Raw genomic sequence first — 24,902 nt, 5'->3', positions numbered from 1 at the left:
ATCAAATGGGTGTGGCCTGAAAAACCAAAAAAAAAAAAAATTTTCTCTCATCCACATCTTATCCTCGAATTCTGCAGACATGTGTCATTTCATTGGGAGTAAGCAAAGGAATAGGATTGTGTCAACAGTGAACTACCACTCCTACAAGTATCTTCACCTATATGAACCTCATGCCCTAGAACTCAACAAAGAACAGAGCTGCTTTCTTCCAACACCATGGGGTCACTCAATCCAGCCACCAGCTCTTTTTCTAAACAGCACATTCATTGAGAGTTGTATCGAGTTGGGACCTTGACTAAACAGAAGATATTCAAGTAGGTCTGACATAAAGCATTGTTAGTCAGAGGAGATGCATCTAAAAAATATTCCAGGTTTTGGGCAGGAGAGATAACATGGGGGTAGGGTGTTTGCCTTGTGTGTAGAAGGACAGTGGTTTGAATCCTGGCATCCCATATAGTCCCCCAAGCCTGCCAGGAGAGATTTCTGAGTGTAGAGCCAGGAGTAACCCCTGAGCATCACTGGGTGTGGCCCCTCCAAAAAATTCCAGGTTTCTCTCCAAAAGGACCCCAGTCAGTGGTGGTGATGATGATGATGATGATGATGATGATGATGATGACGACGACGACAACCTAGAAGATGCCAGTGCTAAAAAAAGGCCTAAGGTCCTAAAGCCCAGGAAAGGACACTGCAGTTTTCTGCAGCAGCTTTGGAAGTGAGTCCAGAGTCAGGATCGTGGGCCATAGAGCTCCTAGAGGTGTGAATTCCATTCCTAAATTGGATCACATGACCAAGGTAATAAAGACCAAAAGCTTCGTTGTTATCCATCAAGGATTCTGAGATCACAAATTTTTCCTGAGGGTCATCCTTCAATGAAGCTATTTTACAGTGTGAAGTCTAAAGTCTAACGTGTGAAGTCTGGTGAAGGGGGGTATTCTTTATATGACTGAAACCCAACTACAATCATGTCTATAATCAAGGTGCTTAAATAAATATATTTTTTAAAAAGAAAAAGAAAAAAATAGAGTGTATTGGTATAAAAGCAGAGTTAGAGAGAACCAGGTACAAGACACCTCCTATTACTGAGGATTACAAGACACATCTATCATTCTGCATGTTATGAGACCCAATGTCGCTGTCAACTATATGGCATCATGATGGCCAAGCACTCCATTGTTCCCATCCAGCAAGGTTTTGGAGGGAAACAGGTTGTCAAGTCTCACACCTTCCTCTGCATGGTGAACAGCCACCATAGCAGCTCCATCCCTGGCCCTATCGGCACTGGTGTAATCTCAGGGCCTGTGCCAATGAGCTGCTGTTTATTGTTAGACCCCAGGAAATTCTGCCAAGACCATTTCGATGTCATCTCAAGGTCTACAGCTATTTCACTCAATCTCTAGAAAGGAACTGTGTTCACCAAGACTCCCTTCCCTATCATGAATTCACTGGCCAACTGTGATGACCAATATCAGAGTCTATGCAGAGGAGCTAAACTGTGGCCACCACTTAGTTTGTGAATAAGAAAAAAAGAGAAGTTTCTTACCACATTAGGATAAAAACAGTTCAAAACATTTAATCTCTATTTCACTGTTTAATCTGGCTAGTTCAGAGTATGAAAGTATTCCACTAAGGTTTTTCTTCCCTTTAAAGAAATTCTCGGGGAGCCTGCTGAAATTTTTTGATAGATAAGTGACTATTCCCTACATTAAGTGCAGACTAAAGAAATTATACACAAAAGAAACCAGACAAAATAGTTAGATAATCTTATACCTTGATATCATTCCAGTCTGTAGCCAAAGAACACATTATAACTGACTTCACAGCAGTTTTTTCTTTCTAACCCAAATTAGCCACATATTCATAAGGAGCTCTTGAACACAGAGAAGCTTAGTTTGATAGTCAAGTATAAAGTTGAGAAATACTTTATCAGGGGCCGGAGAGATAGCACAGTGGTAAGGCATTTATTTGCCTTGCATATGCCAACTCAGGCAGTTCTGGTTCAACTCCTGGCATCCCCCCTATGGGTCCTCCAAGATTGCCAGGAGTGATTTCTGAGCATAGAGCTAGGAGTAACCCCTGAGCATCACTGGGTGTGGATCAACAATCATCAATCAATCAATCAATCAATCAACTGCTTAAAAAAAGATACTTTATCAGCTGGTCCTCTAGATTTGAACCAAAGCATCCCCTTTGCTAGGGGACAAAGAAAAATAGACTCAATGTCAAAAGAGCAAAATACTGGGTTAGTTTTTATACCAAATGAGGTGTTCTGCCCTCCATATAAGCCAGCAATAAATAGCCCTTTATCCCTTTCTCCTTCACCAATCAAGTAGTAGTTAGCAATAACTTTTCCACCTTTTCTGTGCTCAATCTTTAGTTTTTTTCTATTCTTTCAAGTTAACTACCCTTAGATCATATGAACCAATTAACAAGCTAATGGTATACCAGCTTCCTATGTTTCTCTTTCTTAGTGTTAAAATTGTTTTAGTGTTACATAAATTGTTTTCTTTTTATTATTCTTTTCAATGGAATGCTTCTGAAACATTCCAAACAGGTCCTGTCAATAGCTGATCTAGGATCAAGTACTCTATTTGGATATTCCTAGAGTTTGCTTTAAACTGAAATTTCACAGTATTGAATAAAATTCTGAGGATCCCAGTTAAAAAAAAATCATTCAAACTGTGATAGTCTAGTATTTATTTTATGTTATGGCAGGTACACTTGAATTTCAAAAATTTAAAACATATAAAAAGTGGTTAGGGACTAACATTTGTATCAACAGTTGGTAAATGCTAAGATTGTTTATTATACAGCAGGGTACAATGGTAGTGCTAATGCCAACAGGGCACCATGGAAGTTAATCTCAAAATTATCACTAGGCTTTATACAAGCAACAACATACGCTGCTGTTTTAGAATTTCAGAACATAACCTGCTTCTAGCGTTAAGCAGTCCTTTAACATTTTTTTAATGTTATAGTGTTACAGTATTTAGTTTGGCAAATGTTCTAAAATAATGAAGAAATGTATTCATAACAGCACAGAAATGCACATTCATATTTTTGTTTTCATTAGAACCATAGTTACAGATCAGAACTCTTTCCTATATGAAATAATTTACACACAGATGGATGCCATGATATCACTATCTAAAATAATCACTAAATACAATTCTTTTTCAGAAATAAACAGGCAAAAGCTTTTCTCATTATCAAATGTGAAAAACATAGATAATGTATGCTTTTCAAATGATACTCTAAAATTATAGTATTAGTGAATACAGTGAATGTGCAAGAAAATCAAATATACTGCAGTACAACCGTATTAAGAAATCAATGATCAAAAAATACAACCATAAGAAAGAAATTTGTAATCCACAGAACTATTTTCCAGGCCTTAAGATTAAAATAGTGCCACTGTTTACAGATAAAACTGAGGCAACAGAAAATATGTGCTTGTCTTCAGTCAGTAGATATTTTATGCGGAAGATGTAACACTTTGCTTGTAAACAGCATGGTATGCATTTCTCAGCAAGACATAAGGAAAACAAGATTCCAAGAGATCCATTGTTAGGAATGGGGATTCTTGCACAATCTGAAAAATTCCAAAAAAAAAAAAGCACCAATATTAGCTATTTTCAAGGGGAATAACTAATAGTAAGTCGTATACCATTATTTCTAAATTGTTCTAATTAAATATTTCATATTAAAATCTGAAATTAAATATGCTCTAATTTAAAAGGTGTTATTTTTATTTTTTAAAATCAATTAATCAACAGGAACCTATTGAGCAAAGTCACACCCTCCGTTATATATTAGAAATAAAATAAAAGGATTAATGTGTCTAGAATATGCATGACCAATACCATCAGGTCCAACAGGGGACCTTCGACTAAGCTTGAAAACATAAGATCAAATATAAAGAAGAGGGCCCAGAGAGATAGCACAGCGGTGTTTGCCTTGCAAGCAGTCGATCCAAGACCAAAAGTGGTTGGTTCAAATCCTGGTGTCCCATATGGTCACCCGTGCCTGCCAGGAACTATTTCTGAGCAGACAGCCAGGAGTAACCCCTGAGCACCACCGGGTGTGGCCCAAAAACAAACAACAAAAAAAAAAGTGTAAAGAAGAGGAAAGCTACAAAATCTACAAAAGTTCAAAAGGGAAGAAAGAGAACAGGAAAGATTGGACAGGTGGTAGGGCCTTTGCCTTTTAGTGGGTGACCTAGGTTTGAGGCCCAGGATCCCAAATATATGTATATAATAACCTGGGCACTGCTGGTATAGTCCCAAAACAACAACAAAAATAGGGAAATATAGTAAGGCAGGCCAAATAATAGGAACATTTATCTGAAAAATTACCTAAGATATTTATAGGGTGTGAAGAATCATTAGAATAGAAAAGATATGTGAAGGAATTATTGAGAAGAGCCCCATGACAGAAACAGAGCAGACACTGACAAGAACCAAAAAATTGGGGCCCGGAGAGATAGCACAGCGGCGTTTGCCTTGCAAGCAGCCGATCCAGGACCAAAGGTGGTTGGTTCGAATCCTGGTGTCCCGTATGGTTTCCCGTGCCTGCCAGGAGCTATTTCTGAGCAGACAGCCAGGAGTAACCCCTGAGCACCGCCGGGTGTGGCCCAAAAACAAACAAACAAACAAACAAAAAAAAAAAAAAAACAAAAAAAAATTGTATCATAAAAAATTCTATGTAGACGGTTGAAGTAAGAAAAAAGACCATTGAAAACCTAGACATGAAACTGACATAGTGACAATATACAAGGCCCAAAGGTTTTTCAACAGACTGAAAACCTGGATTAGTCAAAAGTTCCCTATTATGCACCATATGTGTAGCACATGCATTGCTCTGCAAGGCCCTGGCCTCAGTTCCAAGCACACACCTTTAAGCCAGGTCAGCTGAGCACCAGTGTACCTAAGAACACTGGGCATGAGGCCAACAACATGGAAAAAAAATATCATCCATAGGTGTAATAATCTTTTATCTAGCTTTTATCTGATTTTCATGTTCATTATGATAAAAATGCAAGGAAGGAAAAAGTCTTTTCAGCAGTCTTTAGAAACTATGTGAACTTTAGCTGTTATTTAATTAATAAAATGCCAAAAAAGGACTATCAGAAATGACTGACACTTTCACTGTTAGTAAAAATTAAAATAACACTTACCATATCTAGCAGTAAATAAACAGATTCTCTATTTCTTGTTGTTGTTTTATCTGTCTCCTGGCCAATTTTCAGTAGACTGGAAGATGCAAGCTTGAAAGATAAGAGTATATATATATTAAAATATTTAAAATAAAACATTCAATAGCTATTGTTTTACTTTCAGTATGCTCAATTTGCGACATGTTTCCATCATTTAATGATATATAAAATGTAGTATAATTACTTAAGTAACAAATAAGATGAGCTAAAATTCTCTGCATTCAAGCCAGCCAGAAGTGATCCCTGAGCACAGAGCACTGATTAAGTCATGAGCACTGCTAAATGTGACAACAAACAAGCAAGCAAACAAACAAAACCATCTAAATTAATTCATCCTGGATTTTAATGCCCTGACTTTACCTGTTCCTCTTTTATATACAAAATGTATTGTCATTCTCATAATTGTGATTTCTAATTTACTTTTTGGAGTCTCTTAAGCAATGCTTGGAAGGTGTGGGGCAGTGGGGCAGGGTATGGACCTCCTGAGGACTGGCAGCCAACTGGCAGCTGGTGACTCAAAGCTAAGGGTCCAAAGACAGTTTCTGCTCTGAACCTGACATGCCAGGGATTGACTGCCAGTTACCCCAATAGTGTTCAGGAACCTTCAGGAATGCACCCAACAATGCTTCAGGATTATGTGGTGCCAGAGATCAAACTGGCATGGGCCACATGCAAGGCCTGCACCTTCACTCTTGTACTATCTCCCCAGTCCCTTAATTTTATTTATAAAATGTACTCGCTATGTGACAATTCTTACCGCCAGAAATTCTTTAAGACGGTCTTCAATGCTTCCTTTGTGAATTGTAAACAAAGCTGCTGCAATCTGGTTGATGGCTTTGGCCAAACAATGTATATTGTTGCAATGGCCTGGGAAAGTGAAAATAAGGCTTGAGATCACAAAATATGAAATGAAAGAATAAAATATTTATTGACCTGACAATCTATATGGCATGATTAAAATTAAAGTTGGGCCTATGTAATCTTACTCCCTTTGTGGGGTACATTATTTTTAAAGAGTAGCAAGAGAGCAAAGGATGTCAGTATTAAATGAATAGAATTTCAAATCTTCTAAAATATTAACTTTATAGTATCTTAAGAAACTAAAGAAGTGTTTAGTTATTTTACATTTTCTCATTAATCCTTAAAGTGGACCTAAAAGCTTCAAACTTCCTCACCGATACCTGCACATATACATTCAGGCACTTCAGATTCACCTACATCCAACTCACACATCTGAGTATAAAATTTAGAAAAATAAAAATAGAATGATTTAAGGCTACATAGATTATAAGTGGTTATGTTATGTTCTATTATAAAAGAAAATCACTGAACAGTGTCAAGTAACCCATTACTCCAATACTCATGACATTTCCATTGCCCAAAACATTTTAAACATATTACCTTCTATTGCAGGGCTATACTGAGACATCACGTTACTGGCCAGTGTTGGCAAAGAAACTGCTACGAAGACCATGAGGAGGCAGGCAATTTTATATTCCTCTTCTGGACTTATGTTTTCTAAGGAAGAACAGTTTAAGATAAAATCAAGGTAAATTTTTAAGAATTAGTTCAGGGTTGATGATAGTTCAAATCAGAGGAAAAAAATTTTTGTTTCTGCATAATATATTTTCTGACTTAAAACTGGTAATTTTGTCCCAACAAACACAGACTGCTTTAAAATTTAATATTTAGAATAACAGAAAGGATTTTTAACATCCTCATATTAGAAAACAGAAAAAACATGATAAAATATTAATGATCTAAATATTTTTAATATAAACCCTTTTAAAATATTTCAGTAAGCAATCAAATTGTCATTTATTTAGGCACTTAGGCACCTGTACCTGGGAACATTTAGTTACCCCACTATTTACCACCATATGTAATAAAAAGATGACCAATAAAAATATACATAATAAAATACATGCTTTTAAAATTTGATTATTTATAAAACATAACTATCCCCCATGTGACCAGAGTTAATGTATTCCATGAATGAAAAATTAAAATGTTAAACTGAAATATATGATGAACTAAGTACCATGTAACATGCAAGGGAGCATTAATACCAGAAACCGAAAATCTTATTTATTTGGTTGACAAATCCAGATAAACCTAGCACATTCAAAATAGTACATTAAAAATTTTTTGCCATGCCCAGTGGTCTCAGGGCTTTCTCCTGGCTCCTCAACCAAAGATCACTCCCAGTGAGGGGTTGGGGGACCATATGTGGTGCTGGAAATAGAACCCAGGTCAACCACATGCAAGCCACATGTTGTGTCCTACCCAACATACTCTCTTTCCAATCCTGAGACTACATTTCTAAGGCTGGCCTTAAAGTCCTTTAAAAAGATTAACATTATGCAATAATGCTCAATATAGCGATAGTCCAAGTAAAACCAGACATCATCTTTTGACACCAACTTTTTATATACTGGACAATCTGCTATTTCCCCTTCTTAAAAACAAACAAACAACAACAACAAAAAAAAAAACAGGCTATCCACTTTATCCCAAATTCCAGCTATCTGATTTCATTGTTCCCAATAAAATCCCAATAAAATCTTCTCTTTATGAGATCTTAAAATTTAGGACTGTCCCAAGGCTCAGACCCTGATCCTCTCAACTTTTGTTTCTATAATAAATGGTCTTATTATTAATCTCGCTTAGACTTTGGCTTAGTTCTCTATATGATGATTATGCTATAATGTAAGCTCCAAAATACAGAGATTTTGTCTTAAGAGTATTGATATATTTCAAGAAAAGTCATATACAGTATTTGAATACTAAGTATTGATGCTATGTCTGTGTATCCAGAGACATTTAAAAAAAAAAAAACCTCCTACATATTTACTACTGCATTTTACCTGATTTTTGTGAGGAGAGAGCTACTACCAAAGCAGGATCAATCTCGCAAGGTAACCCAGCAGCTGACGATAACTCATATACATTCATTGCAACCTAATTAAAAAAATGTAATAAATACGTAATATAGAGTAGAAATATTCTAACCAATTATAACAATCTTATTTTAATAAGAACCAAGACACTATTAAGAGACTGTACACATAAACATTAAAGTATTTTGAAAATCTGGTTAAAGCAAAATGTATATAATACATACATACATACACTAAACAAGTAATTTACTTTATGAAGAGTTGCTGGTTATAATTTCCTACTATTAGATCAAATAATGTATTCTTTCTGTGGCAAAATTTCAACAGAATCATTCTAAACATTACTTTTCATGGAAATATGGGTATAAGATGTTAAGTCAAAAGATACTAATAAATAAACACAAACAAATCAAGATTACTAGGTATTTGTCTATTATTTTTAAAATCACAGTGACCTAATGTTTAATTCTATCTACAAAATTATTTGGGGGAGTTCCAGGGGGTGAAATACAGGCACTACATATATAATTAAAATTTCTATTGATAAAAATTTTAGGTATAAGGATTTCAAATATTAAAGATAGTCTTAACTGCCCAATAACTCAGTTTAAAAAATCAACTAAAATGAACAATCTAGTGCAACAACAATACAGGTAATCAAACACAATCCTGTCATCTCAAAATAAGTAAGCCACTGATTTAATTATATACAAAGCTGCTTTTGATTCAATACTCTACATACAAAAATGAATTAAAAATGTACTACAGGGACTGGAGTGTGCAGCAGTAGGGTGTTTGCCTTGCACGCGTTGACCTAGGATGGACAGCGGTTCGACACCCCAGCATCCCATAGCCAGGAGCGATCTCTGAGCTCATGGCCAGGAGTAACCCCTGAGCATCACCGGGTGTGGCCCAAAAGCCAAAAAAAAGTACTACAGTCCCAAATTAAGAAGAGCTAAAATTGGGCTGGAAAGATAGTAAGGAGGTAGGGCATTTGCCTAGCATGCGGAAGGACGGTGGTTCAAATCCTGGCATCATATTGTCCCCCAAGCCAGCCAGGACTGATTCTGAGTGTAGAGCCAGGAGTGGCCCCTGAGCGCTGCCGGGTGTGACCGCCCCCCCCCACACACACACAAAATAGCTAAAATTAAAGACTACTTAGAGGACAGAAAGATATAAGGGTTGAAGTGCTTGCTATGAAAGCTGTTGACCTGGTTCAATCCCCAGCATTGCATATGATTTCTCAAGTACTGCTACATGACTGCTGATGGTAAGAGCTAAGCATATAGCCCCAAAACTAAAATCTAAATATTCCCTTGCCCTCAAAGTACAATTTTTTAAAAAGACTATAAAAAGAATTATTTTCAGGTAGGGTTGTGGCTACAGCAGAGTACTTGCATGTGTGAGGCCCTGGGTTCTATTCTCAGTACTGCATGGTGCCCCCAGTCCCCAGCTCTAAAACAGGAGTAGCTCCTGGAACTTACAGGTGTGGGCCCAAAACCAAAATAAGTAAATAAAAAGTTTTCATAAAACAGCTAGACATTCAGTTCCATAAAAAAAAATTATGCAAAAAATATAACAAAGAGAAATGAAGATATTCACAAAAGTGTCATGGATATTCATACTAGCATTTATAGACAAGAAGTATGTTTCCCCAATTAATAGAGCATGCAATGCAATAATATTTGGCTCAATAGGTTAGTGCATATTCTGCATGCAGGTTCAATCCCCAGCATCCCCATATGGTCTCCAGAGCCTGCCAAGAGCGATTTCTAAGCGAAGAGCCAGGAGTAATGCCTGAGCGCCACGAGGTGTGGCCCAAAAACAAATAAAATAAATAAGTTAAATAAAGTATCTAAAAAAAAAAATTCCTGTTTTTTAAAGCATGGGACTGGATGGAATGTACTCGGCAGATAGGGCACTTGCTTTGCACAGTTCTATTCCTGGTGTCTCGTAAGGTCCCGAGCTCTGCCAGGAAATGCAGGTCTGAGCACCAACAGAGGTAACCCCAAGACCAAAGAAAATTTAAAATTTTAATAAATATATAACCTACAATTAAAAATCTTTTATGAGGATTTTCAACATCAACTCCTAACAAAATGAATTTAGTTTTAAAACAAAACTTTCATTTCACTGGCTTCTATATAAATTTTCAACCAATTTTGAAAAAGATGATCAGTGAAAATTAACTTTCAAATATCAAATGGGTATGGCGTTGTACTTTTGTACATTTGGGTACTTTTTGAGGAGGAGGAGGAAGTTTGGGAACTTTACCAGAGGTGGTCAGGGCCTAACCTAGCTTTACGCTTAGGACTGACAATGCTCATACTGGCAGTGCCGAAGACTTAGACAGGGTTGGGTGAATGCAAGGCCAAGTACCTTACCTCATGTACTAAAGCTGGTCCTAGATGCTATGCTTTAAAGATATGTTTTTAAAAGGCAATCATGGAGACCAGAATAGTAGAACAGGAAGTAGAAATTTGCCTTGCATGTGACTGACCCAAATTCTATCCCTGGCATCCCATATAGTTTCCTAAGCACTGCTGGATGTGTTCCTGGGGTGCAGAGCCAGGAGTAAGCCCTGAGCACAGCTGGGTATGACCCAGAAAACAAAAAACAAACAATAAAAGGCAACCAAATTATGTAAATACTCTATATTAGAAACTTCATTAATAGTTGGAACTTGTTACATTTTGCTTCATATATAACTTTCTTTTTTGAGGTGGGGGGGTGTCACCTGACTGGCTCTGTACTCAGGGGTCATTTCTTTTTTTTTTTTTTTTTTTGGTTTTTGGGCCACACCCGGCGGTGCTCAGGGGTTAGTCCTGGCTGTCTGCTCAGAAATAGCTCTTGGCAGGCACGGGGGACCATATGGGACACCGGGATTCGAACCAACCACCTTTGGTCCTGTATCGGCTGTTTGCAAGGCAAATGCTGCTGTGCTATCTCTCCGGGCCCAGGGGTCATTTCTTGATGTATAAGAGGACTACCAACCAAGCTTAGCATTGGGAACTGAACAAAGATTACTGAGTGCAAGGCAAGCGCCTTAACCCGCTGTATTCATGGTTAAGTATTCAGTGTATTAGCTGTGCCATATTCTCTGTACTCCAGCACTGCTTAACTTTTCAAAATAGTAAAAATCCATAGGGGCCAGAGAGATAGTACAGTGGGGAAGGTGCTTGCCTCACACATGGTTGACCTGTTCAATCCCTTGCAGCCCATATAATCTTTGAGTGCAGAGCCAAGAGTAACCTCTAAGCACTGCCAGGTATGGTCCCAAAACAACAATAAAAAGTAAAATCCTAAAAAAAGTATATTACCTTCATATCAGTTTCTCTTGGAATGTGGTCCTTGAAATCTTCAATTGAACTTACAAGAAAAGGAATGTGGTAGGACAAGACCTAGGCAAGAGAAAAAATAAGAACATTGTTACTTTTAAATGATGGCCTATAAATTTACTAACTACCACCAAATATATTTTATAAAAACTATACTATTTTCAAAAGTACAACAAATTAGGGGCCGGAGCGGTGGCACAAGCGGTAGGTCATTTGCCTTGCATGTGCTAACCTAGGACAGACCACAGTTTAATCCCCGGGAGTCCAAATGGTCACCCAAGCCAGGAGCAATTCTGAGCACATAGCCAGGAGTAACCCCTGAATGTCACCAGGTGTGCTCCCCCCACCCCAAAATAAGAGAAAAAGCAAAGAAAAAAAATAAAGTACAACACATTAAAATAAAAAATTTTAATGGCAAGTTGTGATTACACAAAAATGCTTTCATGAAGGGTTAAATTGAAAGAATAGGTGTTGGGGAGATAATAGTTCAGCAGGTAATGTGCTTGCCTGCCAGAAGTGGTCCTAAAACAGGCAAAACCACACATACCCATACAGTAAAAATTCAGGTAATTTATATCTCTGGTTATAAACTAATGTTATAAATTTAATTTGGAAATCAAAAAAATTCAAGTATAAATTTTGATTTCAATAGCAAAACAAAAATTAGATTATTTGTTGTTGCTCTTACTCCTCTACTTGTTATCAGGGAATAACAACATACTTGTACTATAGCTCATATACATAATGTAAAGTGCTCTACATTGGTTTATACTATCCCTGGCCACAAAAAATAAATGTAAATAATTTTATATGCTTAAATCATGAAAACTTAAAATTTAATCATTTCCAGAAAAAATCTAAAGAGCAACTTATTTTCCAGAACTCTAAAAGGGATTATTTGGAAATAGAATAAGTATTTATAATGGTGTCTTACATCTCTAAGTGCTTCTTGTGCCAATGATCGGAAGGATAAAATTACACCAATTATTGTCATCCTCTTCAAAACACTGTCAACAGCTAAATTTGAAAGAAGATAAGGTAATTAAGACAAAAGTGTTAACTGGATTTGTAACCTCATAGAACATTCCCCAAACAAACAAAAGACAAATTAGTAGCAATCTGATGATAATAAATGATTAAAGAAGCAAAAGCTGTTATTAAAATTAAGTGAACTAAAGTTTACTAATATAAAGTATACTATTCTCTTATATAAAATGGTCAAGGTAATTTTCAACCAACCTATATACCAGTATATAAATTTGTGCAAGTCCAAAAAAAGTTTATCAAACTCTTGAAATAATCATATAAGCAGCTTCCTGTATAATACTGTGTTAGAAAGAGTAGAGGCAGGGAGGGAAGACAGTGGGAGGAGTAGCTTGTCAAAGTGAATATATATGAAAAAATCAAATAGCTTTGGATTTTGCAGATGCTAAATTCTTACAGTGTTGAAAACTCAAGTCAAGAAACAAAGAAAAATGAATATTTAAGATCATAAGCAGTTTTGAGCAAGACAAGGTCGCTGAAAACCATAGATGGTATGTTCATTTACTTTCTGGCTAGAAAGCATTAGTCTAAATTTATTCTTAAATTCAATATTGAAACTTCACTTTAAAAACAAGAAAAGATTAGAAGAGTCTGTGTTTTTATAGTTTGTAAAGCCACTAGTTTTAAATTAGCACATATAAAAAGGAGTCTTCTATGAAATAAAAACCCAAATATAAACAGAATATACTTCTAGCACTAGTGTGAGAAGCAGTACTGGTCTGCACATGTAAATAAAAATGAAAACCAGTCATTTAGCCTATTTTGGAGGTGGGTGGGAAGGTGTTTGGGTGATACCCAGGGCTCAGTCCTGACTCTGCACTTCTAGTGACTAGCTTGGAGGAATCATATGGGTGCTGGGGACTGGGGGACTAAATCCAGGTTGGCTGCTTGCAAAGTAAGCACACCACCCGCTGTACTATATTTCTGGGTCCAATATATATGGCTTATTTTACTCTTTACCATAAGCACACGTTAAGTCGAAATGCTAAGAGAATTATGACAGTAATATTAATAATGCACAAAACAAGATAGTATACATTTCACATGAGCAAAAACCAGTGTCCTTAAATATTTTGATTATCTCTAGCTATCCATAGTGCTAAAAAGATATAGGTTGGAGACTGAGAACATGTCTGGTATGCAAGAGAATGGAATTCAACTCCCAGTACCACATAGCGCTCAGTAATAACAAAAAGCAAATTCCCAACACCAAGCTGGGAGCAGTCCCTTGAACATATCTGGATAGGAATCCAAATAAGACAAAACAAAAAGTTACAGGCTCAAGTTAGTTTAATTTAGATTTATAGCATGAGTAATTTTTGTGGGACTGAGGACTGAATCAAGGATGAGAGATATATACTATCCCCACCCCTCCTTTATAAGAACAAATCATTAATTAGTTTAGTACATAATGTACTGAGACTAAAGTCAAAAAAAAAAAAGACTGAAAATTTAGATACTTAAACAATCTTTTGAATGCAACACTTCTCTAGTTCTGTCTATAAACTTGAATACTTTTTCTAATCTATTTTTATTTACGCTTACGAAATTTGCACAAGCTAAATAGTCAATGTCAAGGTTTTCTTCATATTTATAAAAAAGTATCATCAGTTACCCACATGATAATCTCTTAAAAAGTGCAGCCATCTGGTCTGGTTTGTCAAAGCTGGTCCTCATCTGTGTTAGCACATCAACATTCTCCACCACAAGTTTCTAAAAAGAATAAAGATCCGAAGTTAGGCTGAAAACATAATTCATGAAATTCAGATATTACATTATGCAGTTCTGTTGTTTTAATGAAAGTCTCTTAAAATTATTTACATTGGATCAGTGTTTTTCTTCATTTTGAAAATTCAAGACAGTAGTTCAGAATTAAAAAAAACATTTTATAGTGATGGTAGGATAAAAGGTTATCTTATGCTTAAACATAGTATAGCACAGATAATAAAAAGACTATAAAATGGATATAGAAAGCAACAAACTCCAACAAAACAGCTGTTTATGTGGTAATTATGTTCTCTCTCTCTCTCTCTCTCTCTCTCTCTCTCTCTCTCTCTCTCTCTCTCTCCCCCCCCTCCCTCCCTCCCCCTCTCTCAGAAAAAAGGGTAACTTGTTGGGATATGGTGCCACTTCATGGACATTATAATAAAGCAATGTTCGAATCCCAGCATCCCATATGATCCCCCCAAGCCTGCCAGGAGCGATTTCTGAGCACAGAGCCAGGAATAACCCCTGAGCGCTGCCAGTATGACCCAAAAACAAAAACAAAAATTAAAAAAAAAAAAAATCACTCCTGGCAGGCTCAGGGGACCATAAGGGTGTTGGGATTCGAACAACCATCCATCCGGGATTGGCTGCTTGCAAGGCAAATGCCGTACCGCTGTGCTATCTCTCCAGCCTCCATGTTTTTACTTTTAAAGACATAACAAGTATATTTTGATGAGGTGGTAGCAGAGATCATACCTGGCAGCTCTGGGGTCAAACTTGGTGCTACTTAGGGATCAAATCTCAGTCTAACAAGTGGAAGGCAGCTGCGTAACCATTAAGTCACAGCCGTAAAGTATGTATTTAAAACTGCATAATAAACTATTTAAAATTGATTTTATAAAAATTGCCACACATTAGGGGCCAGAGAGATAGCATGGAGATAGGGCGTTTGCCTTGCATGCAGAAAGACAGAATCCCGGCATTATGGTCCCCCAAGCCTGCCAGAAGCGATTTCTGAGCATAGAGCCAAGAGTAACCCCTGAGCACAGCCGGTGTGACCCAAAAACCAAAAACCAAAAAAAAAAAAAAGTAAGGATGACATGAGTCAGACACTATACTGAGTAACTTTACTATTTCACTCCACATAATTCTTTCAAAGTTAATGTCTAATGCAATGGTGATAAAGCAACAGAATGAAATTCAGGACAGTTGACTTGAAAGCTTGAATTCCTAACCACTGGATGATATTACCTCTCCAATTACTCACAATATCTAAAGTTGTTTTGATCAACTAGGCTATACCATATTACTCTTGAAGAAACTAACTGCTCAATTATCAGCAGAACAGATAATTTATTACAGTTAGACCTACATGTTTAATATTTTAATCAAAACTATAATTGCTCTACTACAACTTCTTAAGAAATTAAAACTACAAGATAGAAATAACAACCAAAAGACTTGCCCCTAAAAGCATTATTTTTTAAAAATATTTATTTATTTAAGTTTTTGGGCCACACCTGGCAGCACTCAGGGATTACTTCTGGCTCTGTGCCCAGAAATCTCTCCTGGCAGGCTTGGAAAACCAGGTGGGAAGCCAGGAATTGAAGTTCATCCCAAGTTAGCCATGTGCAAGGTAAATGCCCTACTACTGTGCTATCTCTCTGATCCCCTAAAAGTATCATTTTAAGAAATAGCCTTCCTATTCTGTCCATAAATTCAAGTTTTAGTAGCTTAAAGCTACATGAGTCAAAACAAAACTAGTTATTACAAATATAGACTCATTTGATAACAATTACCATAGAACTGTACATTTCTAAAAATCTTCAGTAAATACTATAGTTATTAAAGATATGGCTTTTGGGACCAGAGTACAGTGGGTAGGGTACTTGCCTTCCATGCATTGATGGAAGTTCAATCTCTACATATCCTATATGGTCCCTTCCTGAGTGGAGAGCCAGGAATAACCCAAAAGCACAATCCAGTGTGGCCCAAAAGCAAAATAAATAAGTAAATAAATAGATGTTCAAAATAAGCAGGGCTGTGGAGTTGGAATCAGAGGAAATTTTGGGTACGTAGAGTTGGAGTCGAAGCATTTATCTACCGACTCCACAGCCCTGTTATCTACCAACTCTGAAGCCCAGAAAATATGGCTGAAGGTTTGTGGCTCTAAAAGTTAGAGTTAGTACAGAAGGTAGGATGCTTACCTTGTATGCAGTTGACCTGGGTTTGATCCTTGGCACCCCATATAGTTACCAAAGCCCACCAAAAGTGATCCCTGGTGGATCACTTTCAAGAGCAAGCCCTGAGCACACTGAGTGTAGGCCCAAAATAAAAATAAAAAAATAATAAAAAAATAAAAAAAAAGAAATGTGGCTCAGTGGTAGATCAGATACCTTACATGTGTGATTCTTTTTACCTTGGATAAAACTCTAAAGTATTTTAAAAACATTTTCATCATTTTAAAGAATGTTAGATCATTTAAGGGTATATAATATTGAGAAAATAAGCTTAATAATTTCTGTATTTTGACTGGGGAAGTAACATACTCAAACTATAAATGTCAACTTTCAACATGGTAGACTTTTCAATATGGTTTTTCTCACCAACAAGTCAAGAAAAGAGTTTTTATAAATCAATTCATGTCTTTTGGTTCTCTTACCTTTAAACAGAACTGAATAAACTTGCTGCTTAAAAGGCCAAGCTGTGGAAAGTGAGTTTTGCATTAGGAGACTCATTATATGGTCCCCTGACTCTGCCAGGAACAATCCCTGAACACAAAGTCACAGACGTCCCTGAGCACCACTGGGTGTGGACTCAAAACAAAGACTGATAAAATATTATATGCCAGGTAAACCTTAATTATATTTATTATAAATATGTATTAGTAATTATATTTATATTCATACATCATGTTTCTTTTGGAGGGTGTGTGTGTTTGGGGGCCACACCTGAAAAGTATTCAGGGTTTATACTTGGCTCTGCTCAGAGAACCATATGGGATGCTGGGGATCAAACCTCAGTGAACTGCATGCAAAAGCACTCTAACCACTGTACTACTGCTCTGGCACTAACTAAACCTTAACTTTATAAAAAGCTACAATCGAGAAATTATATATATTACCTTAAGTTCAGCAACCTGGGATGAAATATGCCACATGAGGCTCTCACTGAGGAACTTCATACCATAAGGGCCTAGTAGTTCTGATAATGACCTCATTTCTGAAAAGAAATGTAATTATTTTTACTTCGGAAGAGCAAATATTTCAAGAAAACAGACAATGATATATTGGTATGATGCATTATAGAAGAAAATTTATGCAAAGTACTAAAAAATTGTCTAGAACAGAAAAAATAACAAATGCAAATCTAAGTCAAAGATATACATGGTGGTGAGAATTCATATAACTAAATGAAAATCATTCCGTATCAGAATCATAAACTAAAAGTATTGAGATTTCTTAATTCTCTAGATAGTTATAGTAGTACTCACCTGATATGTCAGAGTATTCCTCTGCATTAAATGTTAACTCATTTTCTGTAGGTAAGTTGACAAATGCTTTCATTGCAGGAAAATAAGCTATGTGGCCATTGCTGACTTGTCTTAACAAAGTTTCCAAATACCTATTGAGAAAAGTAAATTTATAACAAGAAGAAACTAATTAAAATTTTGTCACATGATATGAATTCTATGTACAATTTTATGTATACTTACAACTAAATAATAGTTACCCATAAGAAAGTAACATTACCAAAGTAGTACATTACAAAAAAGCTTTTTTAATGTGTTCCTTACCAATTTGTGTACAGACTTGTGATGGTTGGCTCTCCATGACTGTCTAAATGTTGTGTTTGTTGAAGAAGAACATTATTAAATACTCTTGTAATATCAATTTGCACATAGTTTTCTATTGATTGAAGTACAGTCATGTATGCTCTTACACTTGTTAGAAGCTCTGATGGTTTTGCAATTTCCTGTGTAGCTTGATTATACATAGTCATTCCAACAATTGACCTGGCAGAGGAAAGAGTATGAGATCAGGCTTTCTAATTTATGTACATAGGTTATTCCATGCATTAAAACACTAATTACTAAGCAATAAATTAATTTTAAGTGTTTTTCTAACTATGAATCTATCAACATCTTCAAAAGAAGCAAGCTGAAACAAAATAAGCAATAACAAAAAAAGAATGAACATCTAAAGTTACAATAAAGTGGAACACAAATGACTAAAAAACTCTGAAGGATATCAGAAGTAAAAATATCAGTGAGAAAGTTGAACTAGTAGAGTTCAAGTTCCAACTCCAACACTGCATGGTAGCCTCATTACCATAGTCACTGCAGGAATCAGCCCTGTGCCCAAAGAACTACATGGCAGAGCAGGAGCACTAAACTGCCAGGCCTATACTATCTATACTACCATCCAAATACCAACAAGAAATTATTTAAGGGAAAGAGGATTTTAAGAAATCTTTTAATGTACTGTTCACTGCAGCAAGTAAAATAAATTTAGATCTCAAACCTATTTGGTCTACTGGTCATTTAGGAAACTAAAAAAATCATGGCCTGCTAATCAAACCTTGAACATTAATCCCTCTTGTTTGTCTATGTCACCTACTTTGGGAACCACTGGTTTAGGCCACACTTTTCTTAACATGGCACTATGCTAGTCATTTCTACACTTTACATATAAATTGTCTATAACTTCATTTTTAGAAACCATACTATCAAGTAATAAACACTATTATTTCACTGATGAATAAAGTAAGCTCAGAAAAATGATTAGGATGTCTTTGCTTGAAAGTCATGGGCCTAAGCAAGTTTTCCCCAAGGTGGTTAATTCTGCCTTCTGGGGGTGGCAGTAGTAAACTTGGATGCAACTCTGAGTGTTTTCAATTTGTTGACAAAAAGTGATTTCTGAAGCAAGGGCATGGGAGCGGGGGACATGGAGTGATTATTTTTTCCTTGAAAAGGGACAATAGGCCAAATAAATTGGGAACCTCAGGTCCAGTGTTTGACTCCCCATCTGCCTGACTTAGTGCTGCCTCTCAATAAAAATTAGCATGACAGTAAAAACAAAGCAACAAACAAAAAAGCCCTTATAGTTAGTTCTCTAAATATCCAAAATCCCTAATATCCCTAATATGGTTTATCCCAATAAACTATACAAGCTTAAAAGAAAACAGTTTTGAAAATAATTTTTTAAATATTAGTCATCCCTATTTTGGGGCGCTCTATTTTTAAAGTTAGTCCTTTAGAGATAACGAACTTCAACAATAGAAAAAAATCCAAGATCCAACTCAAGAGAAAAATGGTTATCTTTGTTTAAAGATAAAGATAGCCCTAAAATGTATTCAAGTGAATAACAAAAATCAGGCTTTACATATATATATATATATATATATATATATATATATAAGCTATTTGTCTTGTCATAAAAATCTCAGGTAGGGCCGGAGAGATAGCATGGAGGTAAAGCGTTTGCCTTGCATGCAGAAGGTCAGTGGTTTGAATCCCAGCATCCCATATGGTCCCCCGAGCCTGCCAGGAGCAATTTCTGAGCGTAGAGCCAGGAGTAACCCCCGAGCGGCTGCCGGGTGTGACCCAAAAAATCAAAAACAAAACAAAACAAAATCTCAGGTAAACAAGGTAAATTCAGGTAAATAAAATTTTCTTGATACTGATAACTAAAAGATAAGAATCATAGGGATCAATTATTCATCCAGTGTACAATTAGATGTATAGGATAAGAACCTGCAAAACTGGAATATGCTTTTCCTCATAAAACTCTATATAGATAGTAAAAACATACAGCAAGCTCATTAACGGAACCAGTAAACATAAGTTTATGCTCTTACTTAGTGAAGCGGATTTCCAGATGAGAGGTCAAATATTCTCGTGGCGTAAAGGTATGTTCCCAAACCACCATGTTTGGTACATAATTTATAGAGAAACATAGCTCAGAAAGTGCAGTGTGCAATTTATCAAGGCTGAAAAATAAATAGACCATACACAAACTATTTAGCATTCAATCACAGCAATACAAAACTGATTCTAAAAATATACCAAATTTCACTTAAGGTATTCCTAAATTAAAATTGTTTTCTCTACTGAACAAAGCTCAAAATACTTTATGATGGGAGGTTGAAGGTAAGCTCTGTAGCTCCAAATGCCCAGCAGCTCTGCTGCTTCAGGTACCCAGTGCTACAAGTTGTTTTCTCTACAGTGTAGACAGGAATATGTGAACATCACAACTAAAGTGTGACCCCTGACAAACACACCTCAATTAAAAAAACGTGTGAGCACTACGGCCAGAAAGTGCAACCTGTAGGGGACATGTGACATGTGTGAGCATCTTCCCTGAAGTATGAAACTCTCAGCGAACTCTATAACCAGAACATGTTCAGCCCTAGTGAACACATCTGTAAACCACTTCAATTAAGAATTGGGCTCCCTAACAAGTACTGTGGCTAAGAGTATGAGCATGGCAAGCTCACATGCAGGGCTCATTGAGCACAATGAAATGAACAGACACTATACCCAAGCATGTGTGCAATGCCCAGTCAGCACAAAAATAGAGGGAAGATAGAATCATCAAAAAAAAGTTTCAGGGCCGGAGAGATAGCATGGAGGCAAGGTGCTTGTTTGCCTTGCATGCAGAAGGTTGGTGGTTCGAATTCCGGCATCCCATATGGTCCCCTGAGCCTGCCAGGAGCGATTTCTGAGCAGAGAGCCAGGAGTAACCCCTGAGTACTGCCAGGTGTGGCCCAAAAATCAAAAAAAAAAAAAAAAAAAAAAAAGTATCACTTCTTTTTTCTGATATTCAGAAATGGATAACTACATTGACTTATAATACAAAAGTGTATTCTGCTCTCAAAGACAATCATCTGTAATGTAACTGAACTTTGGTGTTGGGAAAGAGCAAATAATCTGCTCCGTAGAAGAAAATTCACACCAAATTAAATAAATAAATAATAACCCTACCAAAATTTATTGCTTACCTATGGTCAGTCATCTTTTCAAACAAGCCAGTAAAAAAACAAAGCCGAATGCTACCTGACCTAATTTATTCATTAAAAAAAATGATATCAAAGGACCAGAGCAGTGGCCCAGTGGTAGGGCATCTGCCTTGCATGTGGCCGACCTAGGACGGACCCCGGTTTGATCCCCCAGCGTCCCATATGGTCCCCCAAGCCAGGAGCAATTTCTGAGTGCATAGCCAGGAGTGACCTCTGAGCGTCACCAGGTGTGGCCAAAAACCGAAAGAAAAAAAAAAAGATATCAAAGCATGTACTAATATGACAATAAGCCAAAATAAAATCTCAGATACATGATTTTCGATACATTGAAAAAAAACACTGTGTAGTATACTATCCAGAAACTCTCACTCCTGCCTCCCTCTTAAATTATCATCTATTATTATAATGCGTTTTCCTTAAACATAAAAAATCTGGGACTGGAGTGATAGTACATTAGATAGGATATCTGCCATCTTTGATTTGCTGGCTTTGATTCCGGGCACCTCATAGGATCCCCTGAACACCTCTAAGAACAATTAGGGAGGGAGAGAGAGAAGAAGGGAGAAAGAAGAAAGGGTGGTTTTCTACCAGCACTAAAAACAAAACAAATTCATACAGGAAAATGGTTAATCATGACAGTCCCTCTACCACTACACTGAGTACAAATAAACATGCACAATGTGCATGTACATAAACGAACATGCATGGCTTACTTGGTCACTACCAGTCTGTTCTTCCTCATGCTCTCAACTCCTGGTTTTTCTCTTTCAGGTTCACCTTTCTTACCAGTTTGTTTTTTTGACTTCTTATTTACTGCTTGACTGATGGTTTTGGCACAATGCTTGGGCAGCAACTAAATTAAAAATAAATGAAATTTTATACAAAATTTACCTAGTTACCAGAGAGCCAACAGCATTTTAGAAAACAGAAATTGCTAACTCTGGTATGGAAACTACTTCATAGAGAAAGTTATATCATGGCTGCTATTTAAAAGATACCTAAAAACATGGGGACCTGAAAGACAATATAAGGTGCTTGCCTTGCATACAGCCAACCTGGACTCAATTCCTAGCACCCAGGTGGTACTCTGAGCACTGAAAGGAGTGGTCCCTGAGCACAAAACCAAAACTAGGCCCTGAGGACTGCCAGTTATGACCCCTAAAACAGAAGATGCTTGTCTTGCATGCAGATAACCCAGGTTTGATTCCTGGTATCCCATATAATTCCCTGAGCTCACTAGGAGTGATTGGTGAGTGCAGAGCCAGGAGTAACCCGAGTGCCGCTGAGTGTGCCCCCCCCAAACAAAACAAAACTAACAAAAAAGAATAAATGAATGAGGAGGGGGAAATCTAGCTAAAGGCAAATTTTCTGACTTTCACACAAATTTCTTATCTCTAAAGAAAAATTTTAATGATTACCTGGTCACTAAGAGTACATTGTTCTGTGCAAATATCAGTAATTAGATTTCGGGCTTGTTTGGCCATTTCATCCAAGAACATGTTACATAAGGAAAGACTGCGATCTCCAATATGATGTCGCTGTTAAAATGACATTGACAGGAAAAATAATATAGCTTGGATTAAAGTTTTAAATAAACATGAACATGATCAAGATGGCTATAAAATGAGGAATAAGAGTGGGTCATATTATACTTATCTCCTGTAATGTCAAATGTACAAAATTGTATTTGCATATTGTTGGTATTTACACTTATTATCAGAATATTAAAGTACCTGTATCTTTCTTAATATGAAAAACAATCAATTTAATTTTCAAGTTCTTAATTACTAAAATATCAAACATACAATGCAAAGAGCAAACTCATTTAGTGATTGTCCTAATTTGATACATATGGTATATATTCATGTATATTTTCTATCAGATTTCTTATCACATATATGAATATATAGCTACAATACAACTTTGATACATATTAAGTGAAAAGCACAACTATTTTAATGTGAATGTTAGGAAACAAGCAATAAAAAACAGAAAAGAAAAAGAACCCAAAAGATTCACAAGCATTTAATTCCTTATGACAGGTAATAAAAAAGGACTGAATTTTCTGAATACAATAGTGGGAAAGAAATATTATGTCTAAATTTTAGTAATATTGTATCTAAATTTTGAACACATATGCAAATCCACATTTCTCTAACAGGGTTCTGTTTTTAGTTTTGTTGCTACAGTATTACAATAGGTTTCTGATGGTAGCAACTTGTAAAGAGACAAGAATATTTAAACATGCAAATTAAGTGCTCTAAATCTATTATGATACTTTTTAATATTTAATTTAAAAAGCCCAGGATCAATTAGGGTCCAGGGATATGGCTCAAATGGCAGGCACACCTCTGTGAGAGGCCTATACTCAACTCCAAACACCTCAAAGATCAACCAAGAACCACAAGTTAGAACCCCTGAGCGCTGCTGGGTGTGACCCAAAAACCAAAAAAAGAAAAAAAAAAAACTGAAAAAATTTACAGGATATAAACAATTAAGGACGGCCTCCATTTACTTAATACTTGTTTTTTGGGGGAACCACACCCAGTGATGCTCAGGGGTTACTCCTGGCTATACGCTCAGAAATCACTCCTGGCTTGGGGGACCATATGGGACACCAGGGATCGAACCATGGTCCATCCTAGGCTCGAGTGTGCAAGGCACCTTATGCCCTGCGCCACCGCTCCAGCCTCATTTACTTAATACTTGAAATAAGAAACATTTGACTGTTTTGAATAACCAAATTCTGTATCTTGAAAGATAAAACAAATCTTTTGGTTGTGAGACAAAGATAGTAGGCACAGGTAGGGCACCTGTGCTGCACTAAGCAGACCTAGATTCAATCCCTGACAATATGGTCTCCCAAGCTTGCAAGGCATGATCTTTGAGCACAGAGCAAGGAATAAGCCCTGAGCATAACCAGGTATGGTCACAAAATAAAACAAACCCATATCTCTTGCTATCTCATCTTCCTTGAAAAAGAGAAAAAAAGCCAACCAGCACCACTTCAAATCTACAGTTACTTGACAAGCTTATCTGATATCACTATTTTCCTTCAATACCTCAAACCTAAGTACAATTAGAAAAAAAAGCTTTTTTTTTAACATATCACAAATCTATCACCTGGCCTCTAATCTGATTCCATCTCTGAGAATAAGACTTCTGGAGGACAAAGGCAGAGGTAGAAAAACCACATATGTGAATCAAAGAATAGTTTAAGGCCGGACCAACAGTAGCAGGGTATTTGCCTTGCATGTAGACAACCGGGGTTCAATTCCCAGCATTAAACAAGGACCTCTGAGCCTGTCAGGAGTAATTTCTGAGTGCAGAGGTAGAACTAACCTGAGGGCTGTCTGGTATGGACCCACCCACCCACCCACTCCAAATTTAAGCAAAATATCATATGGCCAGGTGCAAGCCAAAAACAAGCAAATAAATTTGGACAGTTTGTATATATGAGTTATTATTAATGGGAAGTGAGAGAGGAAGAATAAGGTTAAACTGTCTTTTCAACATCAATAAATAAAACATGGCAGATATTTACAATCAAAACCTCAAAAGGCTGATACGTTATATCTTAAATAAGTCTTGAAACATGCAAAGTAAAATAAGGCAAACACAAAAGGAAAACACTTGTATAAAGACAAGTACACAAACTGACTAGAACAAGCAAATTCATTT

General features: G+C 36.5%; 1 protein-coding gene across 4 annotated transcripts in view; it reads right to left on the bottom strand.

The window, feature by feature from the left end:
- Nucleotides 1-2,679: 2,679 nt before the first annotated feature.
- Nucleotides 2,680-24,902, bottom strand: part of NCKAP1 (NCK associated protein 1) — a 91,290-nt gene continuing 69,067 nt past the window's right edge. For all 4 annotated transcript variants that reach the window (XM_049773543.1, XM_049773544.1, XM_049773545.1 and 1 more), the window contains 14 exons: nucleotides 22,640-22,759; nucleotides 21,935-22,074; nucleotides 20,061-20,192; nucleotides 17,998-18,216; nucleotides 17,695-17,825; nucleotides 17,326-17,423; nucleotides 14,114-14,207; nucleotides 12,385-12,467; nucleotides 11,433-11,513; nucleotides 8,080-8,173; nucleotides 6,614-6,730; nucleotides 5,970-6,079; nucleotides 5,174-5,263; nucleotides 2,680-3,589 (listed from right to left, as the gene is read on the bottom strand). In XM_049773543.1, the coding sequence (XP_049629500.1) occupies nucleotides 3,473-3,589; nucleotides 5,174-5,263; nucleotides 5,970-6,079; nucleotides 6,614-6,730; nucleotides 8,080-8,173; nucleotides 11,433-11,513; nucleotides 12,385-12,467; nucleotides 14,114-14,207; nucleotides 17,326-17,423; nucleotides 17,695-17,825; nucleotides 17,998-18,216; nucleotides 20,061-20,192; nucleotides 21,935-22,074; nucleotides 22,640-22,759 (1,626 nt within the window). In that variant the 3' untranslated portion in view covers nucleotides 2,680-3,472. The remainder of the gene's footprint in view (nucleotides 3,590-5,173; nucleotides 5,264-5,969; nucleotides 6,080-6,613; nucleotides 6,731-8,079; nucleotides 8,174-11,432; nucleotides 11,514-12,384; nucleotides 12,468-14,113; nucleotides 14,208-17,325; nucleotides 17,424-17,694; nucleotides 17,826-17,997; nucleotides 18,217-20,060; nucleotides 20,193-21,934; nucleotides 22,075-22,639; nucleotides 22,760-24,902) is intronic.

This window comes from Suncus etruscus, chromosome 5 (assembly GCF_024139225.1).
Source record: "Suncus etruscus isolate mSunEtr1 chromosome 5, mSunEtr1.pri.cur, whole genome shotgun sequence".
Taxonomy (NCBI): domain Eukaryota; kingdom Metazoa; phylum Chordata; class Mammalia; order Eulipotyphla; family Soricidae; genus Suncus; species Suncus etruscus.
Note: the sequence above shows the minus strand (reverse complement) of the source record. Positions and strands in the feature narration are given on the sequence as shown.